Below are 22,568 nucleotides of genomic sequence, written 5' to 3'. Positions count from 1 at the left end.
ATGTTTGGACCAAGACTGTAATAAGGTCTGGAGCCGAGTGGCCATGGTGGAACCCAGACTGAGCATCGGTGAATGGGTTATTGATGAATAGGTGCACTTAATAGCATTGTTGACAACTTATTCCATCACTTTGCTGATGGCCGGTTTGGATTTGTCCTGCTTTTTGTAGATCTAACACCTGGGCAATTTTCCATATTGTTGGGTAGTTGCCAATGTTGCAGTTGTATTGGAACATCTTAGCTAAAGGCGCAGTTAGTTGTGGAGCACAGGCCTTCGGCGCTACAGCCGGGATGTTGTCAGGGCCCGCAGCCTTTGCTGTGGCCAATGCACTCAGCATTGATGTCACGTGATGTGAACTAAATCGTCTGAAAACTCTTTCCACGCCATAAGCTGTGGCTTTGTGGTAGCACTCTCGCATCTGAGTCAGAAGGTCACAAGTTCAAGTCTCACTCCAGACACTTGAACACAAAATCTAGGCTGACACTCCAGTGCAGTACTGAGGGAGTGCTGCACTGTCGGAGATGCTATCTTTCAGATGAGACGTTAAACCGAGGCCCTGTCTGCCCTCACAGATGGATGTAAAAGATCCCATGGCGCTATTTCGAAGAGGAGCAGGGCAGTTCTCCCTAGCTAATATTTATCCCCCAACCAATATCACTAAAACACACATTGCTGTTTGTGGGACCTTTCTGTACGCATATTGGCTGCTGAATTTCCTACATCACAACAGTGAGTACACTTCAAAAAAATACTTAATTGGCTGTAAAGCGCTTTGGGACGTCCTGTGGTTGTGAAAGGCACTATATAAATGCAAGTCTTTCTTTTTTTCTTTATTGGAAAATATCAATTATCAGTAATAAAATTCTATTAATGTCCAGGTAACCTGAATGTCATTTGGAACTGTTAACCATCAAGCTCCTTTCTGAGGGTGGAAATCTCAGCCTTTATTAATGAAAATCGTTGTTGTTGATTAATGATTTGGCAGACAGACTCTCTTTCAGCCAGTCATTGATATCTGCCCTGAAATGAAAGCCATGACCCAACAGATGTGAGCAAGACAATAAACTTTTAAATATAGAGATCGACAGTTAGATAGAAAGGCACTGATTGAACTGTGCATGCTTGCGGAAATCTAGTCACACAAACAGGGGAGATGTGAACTACATCTTTCTCTAGTCACTGCCCTGCTGATTTCCAGAAACACTCACTGGTTTTAAGAAACAAAAAACTTTTCTCCTGTATGTTCCTGTAAAAGAAATACTGCAGTTTGAAACATTTAATGGGCTTGCAATTAAAATATCAGGGCTTCTGAAAACACACTCCACCCCCCCTCTCCTCGTTGGTAATGGTCTATTCTTGACCGTTATGTTCTGTGCAAGTCAGAAATGCCACGGTTTCACTTTCGGTTTCTATCCTTCCTGGTTAAATTATGGCGGCAGTTTTACCGCCAGAGTGGTTAGAGGAAGAGTTAACCTGCCCTATTTGCCTCCAAATTTATACCGATCCAGTGATACTCAACTGTAAACACAGCTTTTGTCGAGCTTGTATTGAGGAGTCCTGGAAAGAGCCAGAATCTGGCACTTACTCCTGTCCAGAATGCAGAGCAAAGCACAGGGAGAGGCCTGCTTTGAAAAAGAATTTCAAACTGGCAAACATAGCTCTGAAATACCAAGCGGTGAATGGAACACCAGTTGCTTTGCCCTGTAACTACTGCACCAAGAAAAAACTGACAGCTATCAAAACCTGTCTGAAATGTGAAGCCTCGATGTGCTATAAGCACCTTAAACATCACAAGGATAACGCTGTGTTTAAAAATCATCCGCTCATAGATCCCACTGCAGACATGTCTACATGGAAGTGCATAGAGCACAAGAAACTGCTGGAGATTTACTGTAAGGACGACAAAGTGTGCATCTGCTGTCTCTGCCCTGTCGTGGGGAAACACAAGAACCACAACTGTGTCAGCATCAGTGAGGGAGAACAGGAGCTGCGGGTATGTGTGTCCTGTTATAAACAGGCTTCTTTTCTGAACGTGTTGCGACTTGCTCCTGTACACAATGTCAGAGTGCACCCTTCACCTGTTGGGTTCACTGGGGTTACTAGTCGCACAATCACCAAATCAAAGAAGCAAATGCTACAATATGAATATTTAGCAAATATTGGCAAAGGCTAATGCAGGCAAGTTTACATCATGGCTAATCTGTAACTTAACTCCATCTACCTGCCTTGGTTCCGTAACCCTTAATACCCTTGCCTAACAAAAATCTATCAATCTCGGTTTTGAAATTTTCAATTGGCCTAGCCTCAACAGCTTTTTTTGGGGGGGGGGGGGGGCGTGTGAGTTCCAGATTTCCACTACCCTTTGTGTGGAGAAATGCTTTCTGAGACCACGCCTGAACGGCCTAGCTATAATTTTAAGGTTATGCCCCCTTATTCTGGACTCTCCCACCAGAGGAAATAGTTTCTCTCTATCTACCCTATCAAATCCTTTAATCATCTTAAACACTTTAATTAGATCACCCCTTAATTGTCTATATTTGAGAGAATACAAGCCTAGTCTAAGCAACCTGTCCTCATAACTTAGCCCTTTTAGTTCCAGTATCATTCTGCACAGGAAACCTTTGCAGGATGGTTTTTATATTGTCTGTGTATTTTCTATTTCACTATACAGCACACTGTACATTGTCCCTAGCCTGCTAGAAGATCAAGACTTGTTCTGGTGAATCTGCGCTGCACCCCCATCAAGGTCAATGTATCCTTCCTGAGGTGTGGTGCCCAAAACAGAATGCAGCACTCCAGATGAGGTCTAACCAGAGCTCTGTACAGCTGTAACATAACTTCCACCCCTTTGTATTCCAGCCCTCTTGAGATAAAGGCCAACAAATTATTTTTTTGTACATGTCCACTAGCTTTTGGTGATTTCTGCTCAAATCTCTGCTCAACTGCAGTTCCTAGCTTCTCGCCATTTGGAAAATACTTTGATCTATCTTTCTTAGGCCCAAAGTGGATGACCTTACACTTTCCCAGATTGAACTCCATCTGCCACAGTTTTGCCCACTCACTCAATCCCGTCTGCTGCAGTTAAATTGCATTTAAATAAGACACTGACATCCAGCGCTGAATTTCCCTTCCCTACCTCCTGTAGCCTGCTTCTAAAATACAAATCCTTTATAAAAGAGGAGTTGCTGGTTGTTAGTCCGTGGTTTCCAGGAAGAAGTACTGGGAAAGGCCGCTTTGTTCAGAGTATTTTTTGTCTGTTCAAACCTTGTTGCTCAGTATCTGCTTTTTGTTATTTTTTGCACCTCTATCTACCTAATAGTTTGTGTTACTGCTGGGATTGTATGTTTTCACTTTTCTCTTTGCAAGCTTTGCCCCATCTTGTCGCAAATTATTCCACACATATCCCATCAGTGATTCAACATTTTTATTGCAAAATAACTTAGTGTCTTACTACTGCTTTTTCACACCATGCCTCTCCTTGCTGCCTACACTTGTGTACCCTTCCATCCAAACCTCCTACCTCCTCGGTATTCTCTCATTAGTAGGAGGTTCTGAGATGTGGCTGGCTAGTGCTTTCCAGCAGGATACTTGGGAGACTGAGGTGGCCCCTTTTCTGTAGCAGCAGTTGCCACCTCCGTGACTGAAGCTGTGACTCTCTTTAGATCCTCAGTTAGGGTGGAGCCGCTGCTGAAGATCGTGCTGGAGCTGCCACACGCTCCAGGGCTGACTGCACAGCTGTGCATTCACCCATCATGACAGGCGGTGGAGGAATTTGGGGTGGATTGTTGCCTCTTTTTTTTGCTCAGTCAAATTTCTGCTGGATATGGGGGCACAAGCTTCTTGCATCCATCCCCTTTCATGCAGACGTCACAAAAAGAGGCAGGAATTGTGGAATGACTGCACTTGCTGGAATTCCCAACAGTTCTGTCTCCCTAACTCTAACATTATGTACGCCTGCACATTAAGGTGGCAGGACCTGACCCAGGCAAAAGTGGGGTCTATTAAACGCTGATTTCCCCATGGCCCATCAAATCTGTTTGCCGTTATGAAGACGGCATACTTAAAATGAGATTTTTCAATGTTTTTTTGCCCAATAAGCCTGTTTCTTCTAGTCAGGTACATTCTCTTCTATCATGGTGCCCTGGGCAACCCTGAATCTCTTAAACAAAGGTGCTACAAAGTTTCTTGCTGCCCAAAGGTAAATTCAAGCAAAATTTCAGGATCTTTAATTGAACATTCTACAGGCGACATCCATGATTGTTGTTCTTTCTTGATATGACACTTCAAGTATTTCAGCAGCTGCTCAGCCATCATGTTCCATACAGCACTCAATCATCTGAATCTGTATTTCTTACGACTCACCAATTGCACTCCGAACCAGCTATTTAAATAGCTCCTTTCTTAAAGGTGACATTAACTGCTTTTGCTAGGACTCTTATTTCACGTTTCAGTTGCTGTGTGAAATATAAATTATTCCAGGGAGTTATTTCCAAGCGATGTCCACCTCTGGAATTAGTGGAAGGGCGACCATCATTTTTTGGATTGTGGTGAATTTGACCGGCATGTTAGCACTCCTAGTCACCATCTTGGTGATGGCAGCTACTATTTTGTGTTTGAGAATTCTTGTTATCACTATACGGGCCTGCTGCTTATTCAATATGTTATCTCTTCGGTATGCATCTCTCTATATCTCAAAGACAGAATAACAGAGATGTATATCAGTCTAACTATACCTATATTTGATTCTTTATCAATTTGTCTCTCTCTCTTCAGTTCTCTCTATCTCTCTCTTACTCGATCTATCTCCCTATCCCCGCTCCCTCTGCCTCTGCCATTCTGTGTCACTTATATCTTCTTCTCTTCAGATTCTCTCCCAGTCAGTCTCTGTCTCAATCTCAATTGCCAGATTAAAGTAACTATTTTTATTTATTTTAAGGATCACTTGCAGCAGCAAATAGAAAAGGTCAGGGCAAATACAATCTCCATCCAAGCTGGTCTTGACCATCTCCAGATACAGAAGCAAAACACCCAGGTGAGTTTGCATTCTAAAAGAACTGAGCGCTTCCACCATAACTATTAACAGTCTGTTTTCTTTATCAAAACAGACCAGGCACATTTCTTTTACACTGACTTGTATTTGGTGGGGACTCTTGGTATTTATCAAGGTGAGGGTTGTCAGTTCTGGGATTGGAAAAATTTTACACCCAGTGTCGGTGTCAAGCATTTCCATGTCAGGTACAGCACAGGTTAATAATTAGTAAAGCTCCTACACTGTCTCATTAAGTATTGCAAGGTAAGCGCTACACAGTTCAAATGCAAAGTAAAACTGTCTCTGCACAGTCCCACCAAATGTTCTTGAGTCAGATATAGCATTGGTTAGGTACAGAGAAAGACTTCTCCAACACTGCATCAGATCAAATAGAGTACAGGCTACATACAGAGTTAAACTTGTCTATCCTACCAACAGTGGGAGCAAAATTCCTTTTTTCATGAAAAATGCAAGATGCCAGATTTTAAATAGTGAAAACACAGGAAGGCACAAAATTGAAATGTGATTCCTGCAAGAAAAATGTAATTGGTCGTAACACACAATCAGACAATCATAACATACTTGATAATGATTCTTTGACACTTCTCAAGCTGTTAATGAGCTACTTACATGATAAGAAATCTCCCAAATGTTATTAACAACAGCTATGGAGTGCATATTTGTATTGGGGAATGGTTCAAACGAAAGAAAATCCCATTTCAGGGATGATGTATTGAAAGCACTTGTGAACAGTTTAATGAAGTGTCATAACAACACTTTTGTGGGAAAGAGAAGGACATGCAGAAAACAGGGTATGCAGGGAACTCTATCTCCCAGTTAGGGTGAACACTGTTTCCAGGACTAAATGGACCTGGCAGGAAGTGAAGGAAAAAATTGCACAATTTAAGGAGGAGCACAAAGGTAAGGCCTAAATATTGCTGTAAAATAGAAACAGGAAACATATATGCAGATGATGGAAAGTTATGGATGTTTTTTAAAAACAAAGATACACTGTTGAAGTGTATGTAAGTGGATACATGGTAAAGCAAGGCTTCAGCAGTCTTCTTAATGGAGTTAACTGGCTGACTCCTGTGTTGTCCCCTGCAGATGCTCCTTGTGGCACTTGAGAGCAATGGTGATCTTCACTGCCACTGGAGATGCAGTGCAGATGGTTGATTGCCCCTGCAGGCCTTCTTGGGCCAGATGGTACAACTCAGGCTGAGCCTTCTCAGACACTGCTACTCCATCACGTCCAGGTAACCTTTGCGGTAGATCCCTGGAGTAGTTTCTGGTGTGAGTTGTGTGCCTCCTGCATCCTCTTTGCTCCTAGGCTGCTCTCTCCTCCTTTTCCTCCTCCACTAAGGCCAATCTGGCAGTGGCTGCTTTGCCCCATTTGTGTGCCAGAAAAATCCTCTACTGCAGACATCTGTAACTGCTATTTTTAAAATCTTTGAGGACAAATACTCGCTTTTCAAGAGCTGACAATATCATGTAATTGGGCATCATTTCTCATGTCACTTTAACAAACACATAACATTTTTCCCACCGATTCATTCATTTATTAATCTGGGTCTTGTGTTCAACAAAGACAATCTTATTGCGATACTTGGTCATCACTTTTTTTCACATCTGTACGGCCTCTCTGATTGAAATGCGTCAAAGAAAAAATGTGAATAAATGAGAGGGTAACATACTCTTCAAAGCACACATCCAGAGGATGCCTGAGTACAGACTTAATTTTCAGTCAGTCAGAAAAACTACTTGCATTTGAGTGACCTGCAGTGTAATAACCAGAGCATTTCTACTTAACAGAGCCTGATCAGAGAAACCAAAATCCAAATTCAGGAGAAGTGTAATGCATTAAGGAAATATTTTGAAAATGAAGAAAAAGAAGCATTTAAATATCTTGACAGAGTACAGAGCCATGTGACGAGCGAAATTGATGCACAGATTCTCGAACTGGAAAATAAAATGGAAAATTTTGAGAAAAATTTGTCTGATTTCGGTGATCTTTTAATGAAGAATGAAAAGCTGACCTTTATACAGGTAATGTTTTCTTTCCCTTTCAAGTCTTGGTGCTGTGGGATCTTCTATGGATTACATCATTTAACTACGGAATTTTATGTCTTAGCTTTTTAATTCTAAAGTTCAGGATCCATAGGAAAATGTTTCACGTTGCAGGTGGGTAGGAAGTGTTTGGGGGGGGGGGGGGGGGGAGAGGGGGAGAGGGAGAGAGGGAGAGAGGGAGAGAGAAGAGTGTCATGTGTTTTGGTGATGTCGGGGGGGGGGTAGTTTAGCAGTGTGGGAGCAGTGAGAGGAGGTGTTGAGACTTTAGAGTATTGGGGAGGGGGCTGTTGAGCCCGGGAGTAGTCGTGGGAGGGAAGTTTGGGAGTTTTGGGAGGGGTGCAGGGCTTGGCAGTGGAAGGTTGGCCTTGGAGTGTGGAAGTCCTGGCAAGGTGTGGAAGCATTTGTTGAGTGTGGGAATATTAGGAGTTCTAGGGAAGGTAGGATTTCCAAGAACTGGGAGTTGTGTCTCAGGGATCTGTGAGCAATTGAAGATGGATGGTAGGGATTGGGAGCAGCAGACATGATGCTGGGCTCTGGAAGCATTGGGAGGGGTGCTGCGGTTTGGGGCCATTCGTTGGTGGGGGGGGCGTATCACTGGATGTAGGAGAAGGGGGTATGGTCACGCAGTGCAGAAATACTGAGCAGGTTGATGTAAGAGTCAAGAATGATTGGTGAGAAGGGTCTTACAGTCCAGGAGGATTGAGAGAGGGGCAAGATATAGAACTATTGTGGGGGTGCCCTGAGATGTGGTCGTATTGGGGGAGCTGAGATCTGGTACTATTTTTAAGAGGGAGCGTTGAAGGAGAATGAATGCAGTAAGCCTTTATAAATCTCCCCTTCCCAGAAGTTTTATAAGTGTTTTCCCAGCGCTGAGTGCATTTTTGTCTAAGATTTAACATGGTACTGACTTTTAAAATGTTATTATGGTACCCAAGGGGTTAAACACAAAATCTAATCAAAGCCTAAATTTTCCAACTACATGGCTGTGGCACACATGGAAAATTCCCATCCCCATTCCGGCTTAACTTGATGCAATTTTTGCAACAAATGGTTGGTTTGTCTGAAGATAGGTAGGTGTCTGAAGGAGGGGTCCTGCCATTCAATTCAAGTATAAACATATTGAGGGATTGTTGAAATATGTGCTTGATTTGTAGTTTTAAAAAAACATTTAAGTCAGTTATTTAAATTTGCTGAGTTCCAGACCCTATTTGAAGGTATTTATCAGCCACTTCTTTCCAATCTGGGAGTCTGCAGTCTGTGAAGATAGATAGTCAGGCCAGACAGCTTCTGCAGATGCCAAGAGAAGCAAAAGAACTGGTTTGTAAAAATATTACTTCAAATCATAGCTTAGCACAGCAGTTGTGAACTATTTATTATTTTTTACTACACATATAAGCTTAACTGAAAATATGTGTGTAACTGTTTCTATTCACTTATTTGTTTACTTATGTTTGTCAGTTAAAGCCTAATCTCTCTCTTGCTGAACTATGAAGAAACTTATAAAATTTGTAAACTTGTATTCAATGGAGATAAGAAAATGAAGGGCTAATCTGATGTTTACAACACTGAAAGGAATTGATAGGGTAGTTAGAAAATGATTATTCCCTCTGGTAGGGGAATCCAAAATAAGAGCACTTAAATGTAATTTTAAAAATTAAACTGTCAATTAAAAAGATTCCAGAAAACAATTCTTCAGACAAAGTATTATAAAAAAAATCGAGTGCACTGCTCCAGAAGGCCATAGGCGCAGAATCAATTGAGATATTTAAAAGGGAGAGAGATACTCAGCTGGGGATAAGGGTGTTATGGGATTTTTTTTTATTCGTTCATGGGATGGGGGCGTCGCTGGCAAGGCCGGCATTTATTGCCCATCCCTAATTGCCCTTGAGAAGGTGGTGGTGAGCCGCCTTCTTCAACCGCTGCAGTTCGTGTGATGAAGGTTCTCCCACAGTGCTGTTAGGAAGGGAGTTCCAGGATTTTGACCCAGCGACTATGAAGGAACGGCGATATATTTCCAAGTCGGGATGGTGTGTGACTTGGAAGGGAACGTGCAGGTGGTGTTGTTCCCATGTACCTGCTACCCTTGTCCTTCTAGGTGGCAGAGGTCGCGGGTTTGGGAGGTGCTGTCGAAGAAGCCTTGACGAGTTGCTGCAGTGCATCCTGTGGATGGTACACACTGCAGACACTGTGCGCCGGTGGTGAAGGGAGTGAATGTTTAGGGTGGTGGATGGGGTGCCAATCAAGCGGGCTGCTTTGTCCTGGATGGTGTCGAGCTTCTAGAGTGTTGTTGGAGCTGCACTCATTCAGGCAAGTGCAGAGTATTCCATCACACTCCTGACTTGTGCCTTGTAGATGGTGGAAAGGCTTTGGGGAGTTAGGAGGTGAGTCACTCGCCGCAGAATACCCAGCCTCTGACCTGCTCTTGTAGCCACAGTATTTATGTGGCTGGCCCAGTTAAGTTTCTGGTCAATGGTGACCCCCAGGATGTTGATGGTGGGGGATTCGGTGATGGTAATGCCGTTGAATGTCAAGGGAGGTGGTTAGACTCTCTCTTGTTGGAGATGGTCATTGCCTGGCACTTGTCTGGCGCGAATGTTACTTGCCACTTATCAGCCCAAGCCTGGATGTTGTCCAGGTCTTGCTGCATGCGGGCACGGACTGCTTCATTATCTGAGGGGTTGCGAATGGAACTGAACACTGTGCAATCATCAGCGAACATCCCCATTTCTGACCTTATGATGGAGGTAAGGTCATTGATGAAGCAGCTGAAGATGGATGGCCCTAAGACACTGCCTTGAGGAACTCCTGCAGCAGTGTCCTGGGGCTGAGATGATTGGCCTCCAACAACCACTACCATCTTCCTTTGTGCTAGGTATGACTCCAGCCACTGGAGAGTTTTCCCCCTGATTCCCATTGACTTCAATTTTACTAGGGCTCCTTGGTGCCACACTCGGTCAAATGCTGCCTTGATGTCAAGGGCAGTCTCTCTCACCTCACCTCTGGAATTCAGCCCTTTTGTCCATGTTTGGACCAAGGCTGTAATGAGGTCTGGAGCCGAGTGGTCCTGGCGGAACCCAAACTGAGCATTGGTGAGTAAGTGCCGCTTGATAGCACTGTCGACGACACCTTCCATCACTTTGCTGATGATTGAGAGTAAGCTGATGGGGCGGTAATTGGCCGGATTGGATTTGTCCTGCTTTTTGTGGACAGGACATACCTGGGCAATTTTCCACATTGTCGGGTAGATGCCAGTGTTGTAGCTTGGCTAGAGACGCAGCTAGTTCTGGAGCACAAGTCTTCATCACTACAGCCGGGATGTTGTCAGGATATGGAGAATGGGTGGGGAATTTGAATGAAAAGGATTAATAGCTCCCATAGCTAATAAAATGGTGGTTCTGGCTCAATGGGCTGAATGGCCTGCTGCAGTTGCTATATTCCTAAATTGAATCCTGTCTGGGGGAACACACCCCCTGCTGATTTTTCAGGCATGGCTCCTTGGTTTTCAATCAGCATATTTCACGCTGGCAGAGAGTTTGTATTTTTAGAGGTCGAGAGCTTGTTTCCTGCTTGTTAATTGTGGTCTGATGTATTTGCTTCCTATAGTTAACTAAATTTCACAAACAGCAGGTAGCAGAGGGATAAGGAAAGACATTTCAAAGTTTTCTTTTGTTTGCATTGTACAGTAAATAGATCCATTAGAGGCTTGGAAACTCACTCTAATTCTAAATTAATCTGTCAGGATATATTCTCCATATATTGCCCAGTGTTGCTGACATTTAATGCACTTGATGAATGTATATTTTATATGAATATTCATTAATAATTTTTTTCTCAATATTACAGGGGTTTAATTCAATGGCAGTGAGGTAAGTGAAATTAACTTTTATATAATTCACTGAAATTGATTAAATCTATAGCAGGTATTATGTAGACATCAGTATGGCCCCTTTCATTCCTTTATTTAAATGTATTTTTATCTATTTTTGCTGCCAAAATATGTGCTGCATCACACATTGCAGTTTTTTGAAATAAAATGTCAGCTGAGCTCAGTGGTAGCACTCTTGCTTCTGAATCTAACTTGGGATCTTTTTTCTCTATGATAATGGTACTAAATAAATTCAAATTGTTATTGTTGAATCAGAAAGTTGTGGGTTTAAGCCCCATTTCATATAAAGGCAAGTTCTTTCTTTATTTCTTTAATGAATAACTGAATGCAAATCAACTCAAATTATATAAAGAATTCATTGCATTCTCTATTTATCAATCAGATTCTTCCTGAGTTTACTTTGAACAAACTTTGTAGTGGTGAAAGGTTTAAACCTTCTGAACGGCAAAGGAGATATGGACCAAGAATTTCCACCTGTGCACTTGCTAGCCCACGATTTTCCCCACATTTATATTAATTGGCAGGATAATCGTGGGCTAGTGAGTTTAGAGCAGAGAACCCTGGCCCAGTAATGTGTAGCTGTCCAGTATCTAGAAAATATCTCCAACTGTGATGAAGCAGTCACAATCTGCTTCACCGCTTCTCTTTGTTGTGCCAATAAATAATTGTGTGTATTTATAAATAGTCCATTAAATCATAAACTACAGGGGGAAAAAAATTGGATAGGGCCTATTATTAGGTTCGGGTTGTGCGATCCACTGTTACCCCGCGTCCAGTGACCCCTGCGCAGGCAGGACGACTTTCGTAGGGCCTGAGGACTTACCTTCAAGCAGCATTCTGAATCAGCGTTGACATGAGGATTCAATGCAATTCACACTTTCCACCAGCAGGGGGAGCCCCAATCTCTTAAAGCAGGCTGTCTCTTAAAAATCGCTTAAAGGTCCCTGGTACCTGTTATTTGCTGAAAATAACGTCTGCTGTCTGCACGGAGTCTGAACGGAGATCAGACATTGCACATGCAAAACTCAGATGCAGTTCCCGTCCCTATGTTTACAAACTGATGAATTATGTTAAATGTAAGGAATCTTACAACACCAGGTTATAGTCCAACAGTTTTATTTGAAAATCACAAGCTTTCGGAGGCTTTCTCCTTCGTCAGGAGAAAGCCTCCGAAAGCTTGTGATTTTCAAATAAAACTGTTGGACTATAACCTGGTGTTGTAAGATTCCTTACATTTGTCTACCCCAGTCCATCACCGGCATCTCCACATCATCGAATTATGTTAAAATATTGAATAAAGGTTGCGCACCACTAAATCCCACATCCTCCAATCTGCGTGCCATACCTCACCAATCTGCCAATCCGAGTTTGTACCAGGCCTGCAAGAGTGCATGCACCAAGGTTCTCTGCTGCACTAGAGGCGTTGGTGGAATAGGTGAACAGAAGGAGGGACATCCTATATCCGCAGGGGGGCAAGAGGCCCTCCAGAATTATACCCAAAAGGCAGTGGGAGGCAGCGGGGGACGAAGTCAATGCCAGGCACACAGCACCATGTACATGGATGCAGTGCAGGAAGAAGTTCAATGCTTTGTCATGAGTGGTCAAGGTGAGTGAGGTCAACTGTCATGTGGTGTCTCCTGCCAACTACACCACTAACTGCATCCACTGCTCCACACACTACACCCCCCATCACCCACATACGAACAAACTCTTTCCATCAGTATACAACTCTTCCAATCAGATGCTTCCTCTCACCCTTACACATTAGCACTGTTGCAAGCTGCCGACCCACAACTCACAGGCCACACACACTGGCAGCTATTCAACCATGACAGTCACATCACCCAGACACACATCCCACTTTCTTGCAGGAGAAGGTGGCGCATATCAGGAGGCAGCAAGTGGCAGTGGCATTTAGCCCTTTGAGTCTGTTCCACTGTTCAATGAGATCATGGTGCACCTGTGACCTAACTCCATATACCCGCCTTCGACCCGTATCCCTTAATACCCTTGGTTCACAGAAATCTATCAATCTCAGATTTAGAATTCACAATTGAGCTAGCATCAGCTGCCGTTTGCAGAGGAGCGTTCCAAACGTCTCCCACCCTTTGCGTGTAGAAGCATTTCCTAACTTCACTCCTGCACGTCCTGGCTTTAAATGTTAGGCTATGTTCCCGTGTTCTAGTATTCAAGTATAGGAAACCTCCAAAAACAGTTACAAATGTCTCGGCAGCCAGAAACAATAACCCAGCCACTAACCTGTAAATTCTGCATGGTCCCTTTAAATAGCGCTGGCGGGGGTCCGTTAGGCACTCTAAGACACGTTCAGATTGTCGGGGTTAAGACCGTGCGTTGAGTTGAGTGTTAGACACCATTTTGGGACTTATCACTTTAAATCAGCGTTGCACACTGATTGTATCCATTTTCTCCTTACTTTACATGCTTCCAGCATTTGATATTTGCGCATGCGCGAACTCCTATACCAAGATGGCGTCCGCGCACATCACGCTGGAAACGTGTGTGCTCAGCCAAGGCGCCATCTTGGATGTTGGAGAGGCCGTGTAGCACCAAAACAATTTAGTGCCCTATATGTATAAATAATCCATTAAATGAGAAGCTGTATGTATAAATAGTCCATTAAATGAAAAACAGAGCATTTGTATAAATAATCCATAAACTGGGTACCTGAGTTTACGTACATTCGATCCATTATCCGGAGATCCTAGTGTATGTATAATCACAGCATTAACTAAGTACCTGAGTATATCTAAATTCACCCCATTAAACAGTACCTGAGGGATTGGTTTTATCTCTTCCCATCAGATGGGAAATGGGCGGCCGATCTGCATGTTTTCTGCCTGGTGGGAATAGTTAAAATCCCCCACTGAGTGTTTTCAGGATCACGCTATCAACCAGATACTTGAGTATATCTATAATCACTCCATTAACCAAGAAGTGAATGTATGTATAATCACATAATTAAATAGTACCAGAGTGTGTGCATAATCACCCCATTAGTCAAGTACCTGAATGTATGTTTAATCAGTTTGTTACAAATTTCAGACCTGCCTTAGATATATTCTCAGTTTCAGCGTTGTTTGTCACTCTTGAAAGTGGTCCCTGCATCTTATGTCCAGGAGTGTACCCATACTGCCCAATATCTAATCATACATTAGCATAATCTGAGGACGTAACAATAATATCCCCATGTGATTTGAACTGGACCGTGTTCAAAGTCTTGCAATTTCCTGTCCCATTGGAGGTCGGAGCTTGATTTCCGATCCCTTGACCTGAGTGTGTACATAATCACTCCATTAAACAAATATCTGAATGTTTGTATAATAGGAACAGTAGTTGGCCATTCAGCCCCTCGAGCCTGTTCCGCCATTCGATGAGAATATGGCTGATCTGTCCACCTTGGCTCCATATCGCTTAATACCCTTGGTTAACAAAAATCTAAATTTAAAATTATTAATTGAGCTAGCGTCTAATGCTTTTAGTGAGAGAGAGTTCCACACTTCTACTACCCTTTGCATGAATAAGTGTTTCCTAACTTCTCTTCTGAACGGCCTGGCTCTGATTTTAAGGTTATGTCCCCTTATCCTAGACTCCCCTACCAGCGGAAAATGTTTCTCTCTATCTACCCTATCAATTCTTCTCAAAATCCTAAAAACTTTAATCAAATCACCCCTTAACCTTCTGTATTCCAGGGAATACAAGCCTAGTTTATGTAATCCCTCCTCATAATCTAACCCTTGGAGCCGTGGTAACATTCTGGTGAATCTGCGCTGCACTCCTTCCATGGCAAATATATCCATTCTAAGGTGTGATGCCCAGAACTGTACACAGTACTCCAGATGTGGTCTAACCAGGGCTTTGTATAGCTGTAGCAAAACTTCCTCCCCTTTATATTCTAGCCCTCTAGTTATAAAGGCCATTAGCCGTTCTGATTTTTTTTGTACTTGAATACTACATTTTAGTGATCTGTATACAGGGACCCCTAAATCTCTTTGGACCTCCACTGTTTCTAGGTTTTCACCATTTAAAAATACTCGGATCTGTCCTTTCTTGGTTCAAAATGGATGACCTCATATTTACCGGCATTGAAATCCATCTGCCATAGTTTTGCCCACTTACTTAATCTATCAATCTGATATGTAAAAATAAAATTTTTAATCTAAAATTGTAATTTTATGCTCCCGTCTATACTACTTACTATGCCACCAATCCTGGATATATGGCTTTCTGTTGTGTCATCTAAGTCATTAATAAATATAGTGAATAGTTGAGGCCCCAGCACAGATCCTTGTGGGACACCACTAGCCACTTCCTTCCAATTCAAGTACATAACCATTATCCCTGCTCTCTGTCTTCTATCGTCTAACCAATCTCCTAACCAGGTCAATAATTTGCCTTCAATTTCATAAGCTTTAATTTTAGCTAACCGTCTCTTATGTGGAACCTTATCGAATGCCTTCTGGAAGTCCATATAAACTACATGTAGACATTCCCCTGTCTACTACTTTAGTTACTTCCTCAAAAAATTCAATTAGGTTCGTTAGACATGACCTATCCTTTACAAATCCATGTTGGCTCTCTCTAATCAGCTCAAATTTCTAAGTGCTCAGTCATCCTTTCCTTAATTATAAATTCCAATAACTTCCCCACAACAGATAACTAACAGGTCTATAATTTCCTGGTTTCTCTCTCTCACCTTTCTTAAATAATGGAGTTCATTTGCAATTTTCCAATCTAAAGGGACAATTTCTGAATCGAGTGAGCTTTGGAAGATTATGGCTGAAGCATCTGCAGTTTCCTCATGTACTTCCTTTAAAACCCTGGGGTGGAAACCATCAGGTCCTGGGGATTTGTCAGTCTTTAGTGCCATTATATTTTCTAATGCTGTTTTCTTGCTTACGTTAACTTTAGTGAGTTCCAGTCCATGATTCATTATTAGTTTCCCTGGAATGTCAGGTATATTATCCTCTTCCTCTACTGTGAAGACTGACACAAAGTCATTATTCAACAAGTCTGCCATTTCCTTACTTTCATTTGCAATATTACCCGCATCTGTTTTTAAAGGGCCCACATTACCCTTGACTACCATTTTTCTTCTAATATAATTGTAAAAATTTTTTGTGAAAATCTCGATATCCCTCTCAAGTTTTTGTATTCCCTTTTTGCAGCTCTTACTATCTTTTTTGTCTTCCTTTGCTGTTCTTTATATCTCTCCCAGTTCCCTGGATCTACACTATTCTTTGCACTTTTGTATGCTCTTTCCTTTAGTTTTATGTTATCTCTCATCTCTTTTGTCGACCGTGGCTGTTTTATTTGGTAAGTAGAGCTCTTGCCCCTTAGGGGTATGTACTGGTCCTGCATTAAGCTAAATTATTTTTTTAACACCTCCCACTGTTCATCTGTAGTTTTACCCGATAACAGTTTTGACCACTTTGCTGTCATCAGTCTCTGTCTCATCCCGTTAAATTTAACCTTACCAAAATCTAGAATCTTAGTAACTGTGTTAAGTTTCTCCTTTTCAAACCTAACATTGAATTTGATCATAATATGATCACTGTTGGATAAATGCCCCCTTACTGTTAGATTATTAACTAAATCTGGCTCATTACTCATTACTCATTATTAAATCTAATATGGCCTGCCCTCTTGGTTCTAGAACATATTGCTCCAGAAAACTATCTTGAATGCACTCAAGAAATTCACTACCTTTCTGACGAGCTACTCTGCTCTTCCCAATTTATATGAAAATTAAAGTCTCCCATTAAAACAACTCTGCTTTTGCTACAAGCCTCTGTAATCTCTGAATTAATACATTCTGCCACCCTTTGCTGCTATCAGGAGGCTTGTAGACAACTCCCATTACAGTTTTAAGTCCTCATGTTCCCCAATTCTAACCATAGACTCTCCGCTGATTGCTTTCTCTTACCTATATCCTCTCATACTAATGTTGCAATAGTATCTTTAATCAATAAGGTTACCTTTCCTCCTCTACCAGTTTCCCAATCCTTTCTAAAGACCTTATAACCTGGAATATTTAACTCCCAATCATGACCAGCTTGCAGCTATGTCTCAGTAATGGCCACCATGTCATACCCTCTAAGCTGCACTTGAGCCTCTAATTCACTCAATTTATTTCTTCTAGTCTGTGCATTAGAATATAAATCTCTTATTTGGGCAAGAGACTGAACCTGTCCTTCTGCCCAGATGCTGTCTTTCTCACACCGTTTAACTTAACACGTTTCTTATTTGTCACTCCTGTTGTAACTACTTTAGTTATTTTAATATTCCCTTCACCTGGAGTATCTATATCGCTGTTTGTGACTTGAACTTTGCTCTTATCTCTCTTTTTAATCTTTAAACTATTATTTTTATTATTGTTTCTGACTGAGACCTCCCCCCAATTTATTAGTTTAAAGTCCTTTTTACCATCCTATTTATCCTTTCCGCTGGGACCAAGGACCCAGCCCGGTTCAGATGCAGCCCATCCCAACGGTACAGATCCCTCCTGTCCCATTGCGGGTGCCAGTGAACCATGAAATGGAAGCCCTCCTTCCCTCACCACCCCACTCCCTCAGCCACATGTTCACCATCCTAATATATTTGTCCTTATGCCAATTAGCACATGGCTCGGATAATAATCCTGAGATTACCACCTTTGATAATCACTCTATTAAACAATTATCTGAATGTGTGTATAATCACTCCATTAACCATTAAGTTGTGTACACTTGTTTCTTTTTGGGGGGTTTGCATATAAATTTCCTTGTGGTTAGTGTTAAAGACCACTCTAGTAGCCCTCTCTCTCTATGAGCTGGTGTTTGACTTGAAATGCATTTTGATAATGTAGAGTGCCAATGGGTCAGGCAAAAACACTTCTCTGTGCCTGTGTTCTCTCAACTGATTTCTTCTTTGCATTTTATTCTCAAAATACTTCTCTTTTTTAAAAAAAAGGAAGAAATAAAAATAATTGGGATGATTAAACAAAGTTGTTCCCTTTAAATGAAATACTTGTGATTTGAGGTTATGCCTATCAGCAGTAGGGCAGGCTGGCCTTGCCAAAACTTGCAGGACTAATCCATCGTCTACTTGTAAGAGGCTCATTTTCCAGAAGAGACCTTCACCATTTATCCTGCAACAGGTCCGCTTTCCTTATGTATACAGCACATTGAATGTATTTTATAATATAGCCTACGTGTATTTTTTTTAGGATAAAAGAAGCATCTGAACCACTAGCACCACAGCCACCTCCTCCTGATGTCAATAAAATAACAGCGGATAAGATAAACTGGGTACAGAAACAGTATGAAGTGGTTTCCCAGCTCGAGAGGGATCGAGACATAATGGCAACTGTGTGTAAGTACAACACTGCTCATCCCATGTTACATCACTATGTCACTTACCAATAAAACTGTATCCCAGGGAAGCCGGTGCAACCAGCGTAAATAGTCCCCTGCACAAAAAGCTATGGGTCGTATATCTGTGGCACTCCCATTGCAGTCCCACCGTAATATTGGCAGAACTGCAACAGAATGGCTGCAAATTAAGCTGGGACCTGTGCCATGTTGCATTGGAGCCCCAAAGAAGGTCAGCGACATAGGAGAGGTCATGGCCAAAGCAGGGACTGCCAGGCTGGAAATTTCTATAGCAGTGGCCTGAAATACATTGGGCTGATATAGGAACATAGGAACAGGAGTAGGCCATTCAGCCCCTCGTGCCTGCTCCGCCATTTGATAAGATCATGGCTGATCTGTGATCTAGCTCCATATACCTGCCTTTGGCCCATATCCCTTAATATCTTTGGTTGCCAAAAAGCTATCTATCTCAGATTTAAATTTAGCAATTGAGCTAGTATCAATTGCCGTTGTCGGAAGAGAGTTCCAAACTTCTACCACCCTTTGTGTTGTAGAAGTTATGCTGAGTGGAAGCATGCATGCATCCGGCTGCTGGAATGGGGCATGTGCGACCCACCTGGGGGTCCAGGCCTGGGAATTGGCTTAGACGCGAAGATGCAAAAGTTTCAAACTGCTTTTTCAGCCCCTTACTAAGGGGACTGATGAGGACAACCTCGTCCTCTTTCTGGAGGAGGAGCTTAGCAACTCCCATATGTTCCCTCCACACACAGCTGGTACGCTGTGCCGTAATTTGTGGCCTTTTGGTGCACGTGATCGCCTGAGATGTGCCCCATGTGGTGTGGGCAGTATTTAAATTAGGTGGTCTCCCCCTGACCCTGCCACACACAACATTCCAGTACTTGCGCCCAGGATGTCATGCCCATGAGTTTTCACGCCATCCTGTACAAACAAGTCATGCAATTAAAAGTGTGTCTAGTCCATCAGTTATATCCAGTGTAAACCAAACTATTTCCTCAAGCATAGTCATATGCAGCTTCCAGTAAATTACACATCAATGTTGATATGAAGATTATATGAGCCAAGATTTAGCTCAGCTGACACAAAAGCTGAAGCTACTAAGTCTGCTTGAGACAGCTGTTAAAAGCAAATTAAGTAGCAGAGATAAGAAAAGGTATTCACAGATGAGAACAGTTATTCACTCAGATATTGTTTTATTCACAGACGGACAGACACCGACTCTAGATCTGGATACCGCTCATCGTAGTCTCATTCTGTCAGACGATAAGAGGATGGCGACTGGATCCCAGGACAGACAGCCCTATCCCGCGAATCGGAAGAGATTTGACTGCTGGGGGCAGGTACTCTGCTCTGAGGGAGTCAACAGCGGTCGCTCTTATTGGGAGGTGGAGATCGCGGGAGCTCGAGGCAGATGGGCTATTGGAGTCTGTTATGGCAGTATAAAGCGAAAGGGTAGGGATAAAGAGTGTTCATTGGGAGAGAACAATAAGTCATGGAGTGTGTGCTCAAGGAAGAGCAATAATTTGTGGAGTTACTTATCAGGGTCATGCTCAGTTTTAGCCCAGCACAGTGATAATATTACAGATCTAACTGTTCGAATATCCTCTAAAGTGGGAGTGTTTGTAGATTTTGATGCTGGAATAATCTCATTTTACAGTGTCTCAGACAGCAAGCTAACCCTGATATGCACATTCCAGCAGCAAACATTCTCTGAGACTCTCTACCCAGCTCTGAGAGTTGGTGATTGGAACACATCTCTGTCCCTGTGTTCTCTCAACTGATTTCTTTTTCACATTTTATTATCATTTTATTCTCAAATTACTTTTCTTAAAAAAAAAGGAAGAATGAAATAAAGTTGGGCTGATTAAACAAAGTTGTTCCCTTTAACATTATACTTGTGATTTTGAGATTGTGCCCATTAGCAGTAGGGTGGGCTGGCCTTACTAAAATGTGCAGGACTAGTCCACCGATTACTTGTAATAGGCTCCCATTGCCTGGGAAACGAGGGCTGGGAGTTTACCCCCAGCAAACAACAATACCCTAGGAAAGGTTAGTAAAGAAATTAAGACAATATGCAAAACTCGTATCATAGTATCACAGTAGAGTCTGCATCAACATAATCTTAATCAGGGAGCAAAATTCAGCTAAATATCTCATCCTCCACAAACCAAAGCATACAATGAGATGAAATTGGTCATGGGCGGGAGTGCAGAATGGGCGATAACGAATTGGCAGCTGCTTGATTTTCTATTTCATTGACTTCTCCCATTTTATATGAGATTGCCCAAACAACATGAATTTTGGTTTGGACTTCCATTAACATAACTGTTAGAGGCAAATTAAGTACAGTTTTGTTCTGTGGGTTGATGGCTTGGAGAGGTTGTCAAGATAGCACTAGTGGTGGCAGCACCATATTGAACTCCTCTTTTCTGTAGCCATCTTTATCCATCCCTGTCCTTTTCCCCCAGTCTCATTCTAGGAAAACCTCTTGTTCTAGCACATCCCAGTGTAACTTTTCAAGCTTTCTAAGTTAAGTCCAAGTTTATTGCCTCTCTACCCTCCTGAACTCGTTGCCTTTGTTCATCTGAGGGCTTCGGACCTGGTTCTTCCTGCAAATTTACTGTCTCCACCATCAGGGCATTTGCTACTGGGCTGGCTCCTGGTTTCTTCTGCTGTGGCACCGCCTTAGCTCTTGAAAGTTGACCTTCTCACCTTCAAACTTCAGTTTTATTTGTAGTAGCACAGGTGAATCATCACTGGGTCTTCTACCACTTGTCTCATCAGCCAAGATCTTTAAATTTCCTCTGGGACTTCCACAGCTGTCTCTTTCGCTGGGGCCTTTAATTTGGGCTGAAGTCCTCTAGCATTTTGGCAAATTTGTCACTTTCGCTGGATTCTGGGCTCTAGGGCAGAAGTCCGCTGCTCTCCTGGCTTCTTGGCCTGAAGTACTCTGCTGGTTTACTTGGACTGATGTTTTTCGCCCTGCTAGCCTTGTGGTTCCTTACTTTCTCCTCTGCAGTCTCCTGCCTCTAGCTCACACTTGGTTGCCTAGGGTTCAGCCTGCTTCTCCACAGTTCGCCGGACAAAACAGTGCTCCTTGGCTGATCTCCTTGTTCAATCTCCACCCCACCACTGCTCCCCTAAATGATTCTTTGCTCCTCCACTGGCTCCTGATCTGTATCTCAATCCTTCAACAAATATTGGATCATATCCCACTCCTCCAATGGATCCAGGATCAAACATTGCCTTCGCTCCACTGCGGCCTCCTGCCCAGAGATTTTATACTCTAGACGGATGATCATAGACATGTTGAATTTTCTCAACTTTTCCAAATGATTGCTTTTGCCATATTGTGACCTTCTTTCAAAGTCATTTAGAATCAACAGTGTATCAGAAGTTACATGTACAATCGGTCTGTATTTGAACACTAATTTCTCTCGCTGATCATTTAAACTCGTCATCATATGTGTTAAGGAGTGTGACCATTCAGACTGTGGATCCTTTTTGATGCTGACAGAGCTGAAGAGGGTTTTATGCACTATTATTTTTCCAGCGAATAATATGCTCTCACTTATCTAGAACTTTCTAGATTTCAGTCACTTCCCTGGTGTTCAGTGGGATTACTTGGTGTGGCCAATATTTTGGTCCCCACATGCGCCTGCACACAAACTCCTCCCTTAATGCTTAATATTTTTGGGTTCCCTTTGGTACATTGAGCATGATGTACTGAGAGCCCTGGGGGAGGGGGGGGTGGGTGGTTCTTGGAGGCCTGAATTTCAGTTGCCAGTAGCCAGCTGGCTGCCCGTGGAATGTTGGCAGATTTTTGTCAGTGGGAGAGGATGACAGAACAGAAAGGTCCCCGTTTGATCCCCTTTATGTGCTGAATTAGTTGATTTCTGCTGGGACGGAAGGCAATAGGGAGCCTCAGTGTCCCTGGGTTAGGGAGGGGAAAATCATCCAGGACTCCTGCTTTTGACTGGTGTCCAGAGACCCCTGTTGTGTGGACATTGAGTTAGGCAGGATTAGTTAGTGGGTTGCTCCATCTCCAGTGGTAAAATACCCGCTGACACCAATTTGAAGATTGGACACTTGGGAGAGGTACTGGAAGGTGATCAGCACCTGTGGAAATAAACCCTGTCAAGGAGCCAGCACCTACAGCAGAGGAGGGGGACTGTGGAGGAAATTGGCAAAAGATAAA

At 42.7% G+C, this 22,568-nt stretch overlaps 1 protein-coding gene across 1 annotated transcript; it reads left to right on the top strand.

Moving 5' to 3' along the window:
• The first annotated feature begins 1,417 nt into the window (after positions 1-1,417).
• Positions 1,418-22,125, top strand: LOC137299467 (E3 ubiquitin/ISG15 ligase TRIM25-like). The gene is made up of 6 exons (XM_067968209.1): positions 1,418-1,993; positions 4,937-5,032; positions 6,842-7,075; positions 10,940-10,962; positions 18,208-18,353; positions 19,574-22,125. Exons 1-6 carry the CDS (start codon positions 1,430-1,432, stop codon positions 20,149-20,151), a joined length of 1,641 nt encoding a protein of 546 aa, XP_067824310.1. The 5' UTR covers positions 1,418-1,429; the 3' UTR covers positions 20,152-22,125.
• Positions 22,126-22,568: the final 443 nt, after the last annotated feature.

Source organism: Heptranchias perlo, chromosome 29 (assembly GCF_035084215.1).
Source record: "Heptranchias perlo isolate sHepPer1 chromosome 29, sHepPer1.hap1, whole genome shotgun sequence".
Classification (NCBI taxonomy): Eukaryota; Metazoa; Chordata; class Chondrichthyes; order Hexanchiformes; family Hexanchidae; genus Heptranchias; species Heptranchias perlo.
This window is presented reverse-complemented; position numbering and strand designations above follow the sequence as displayed.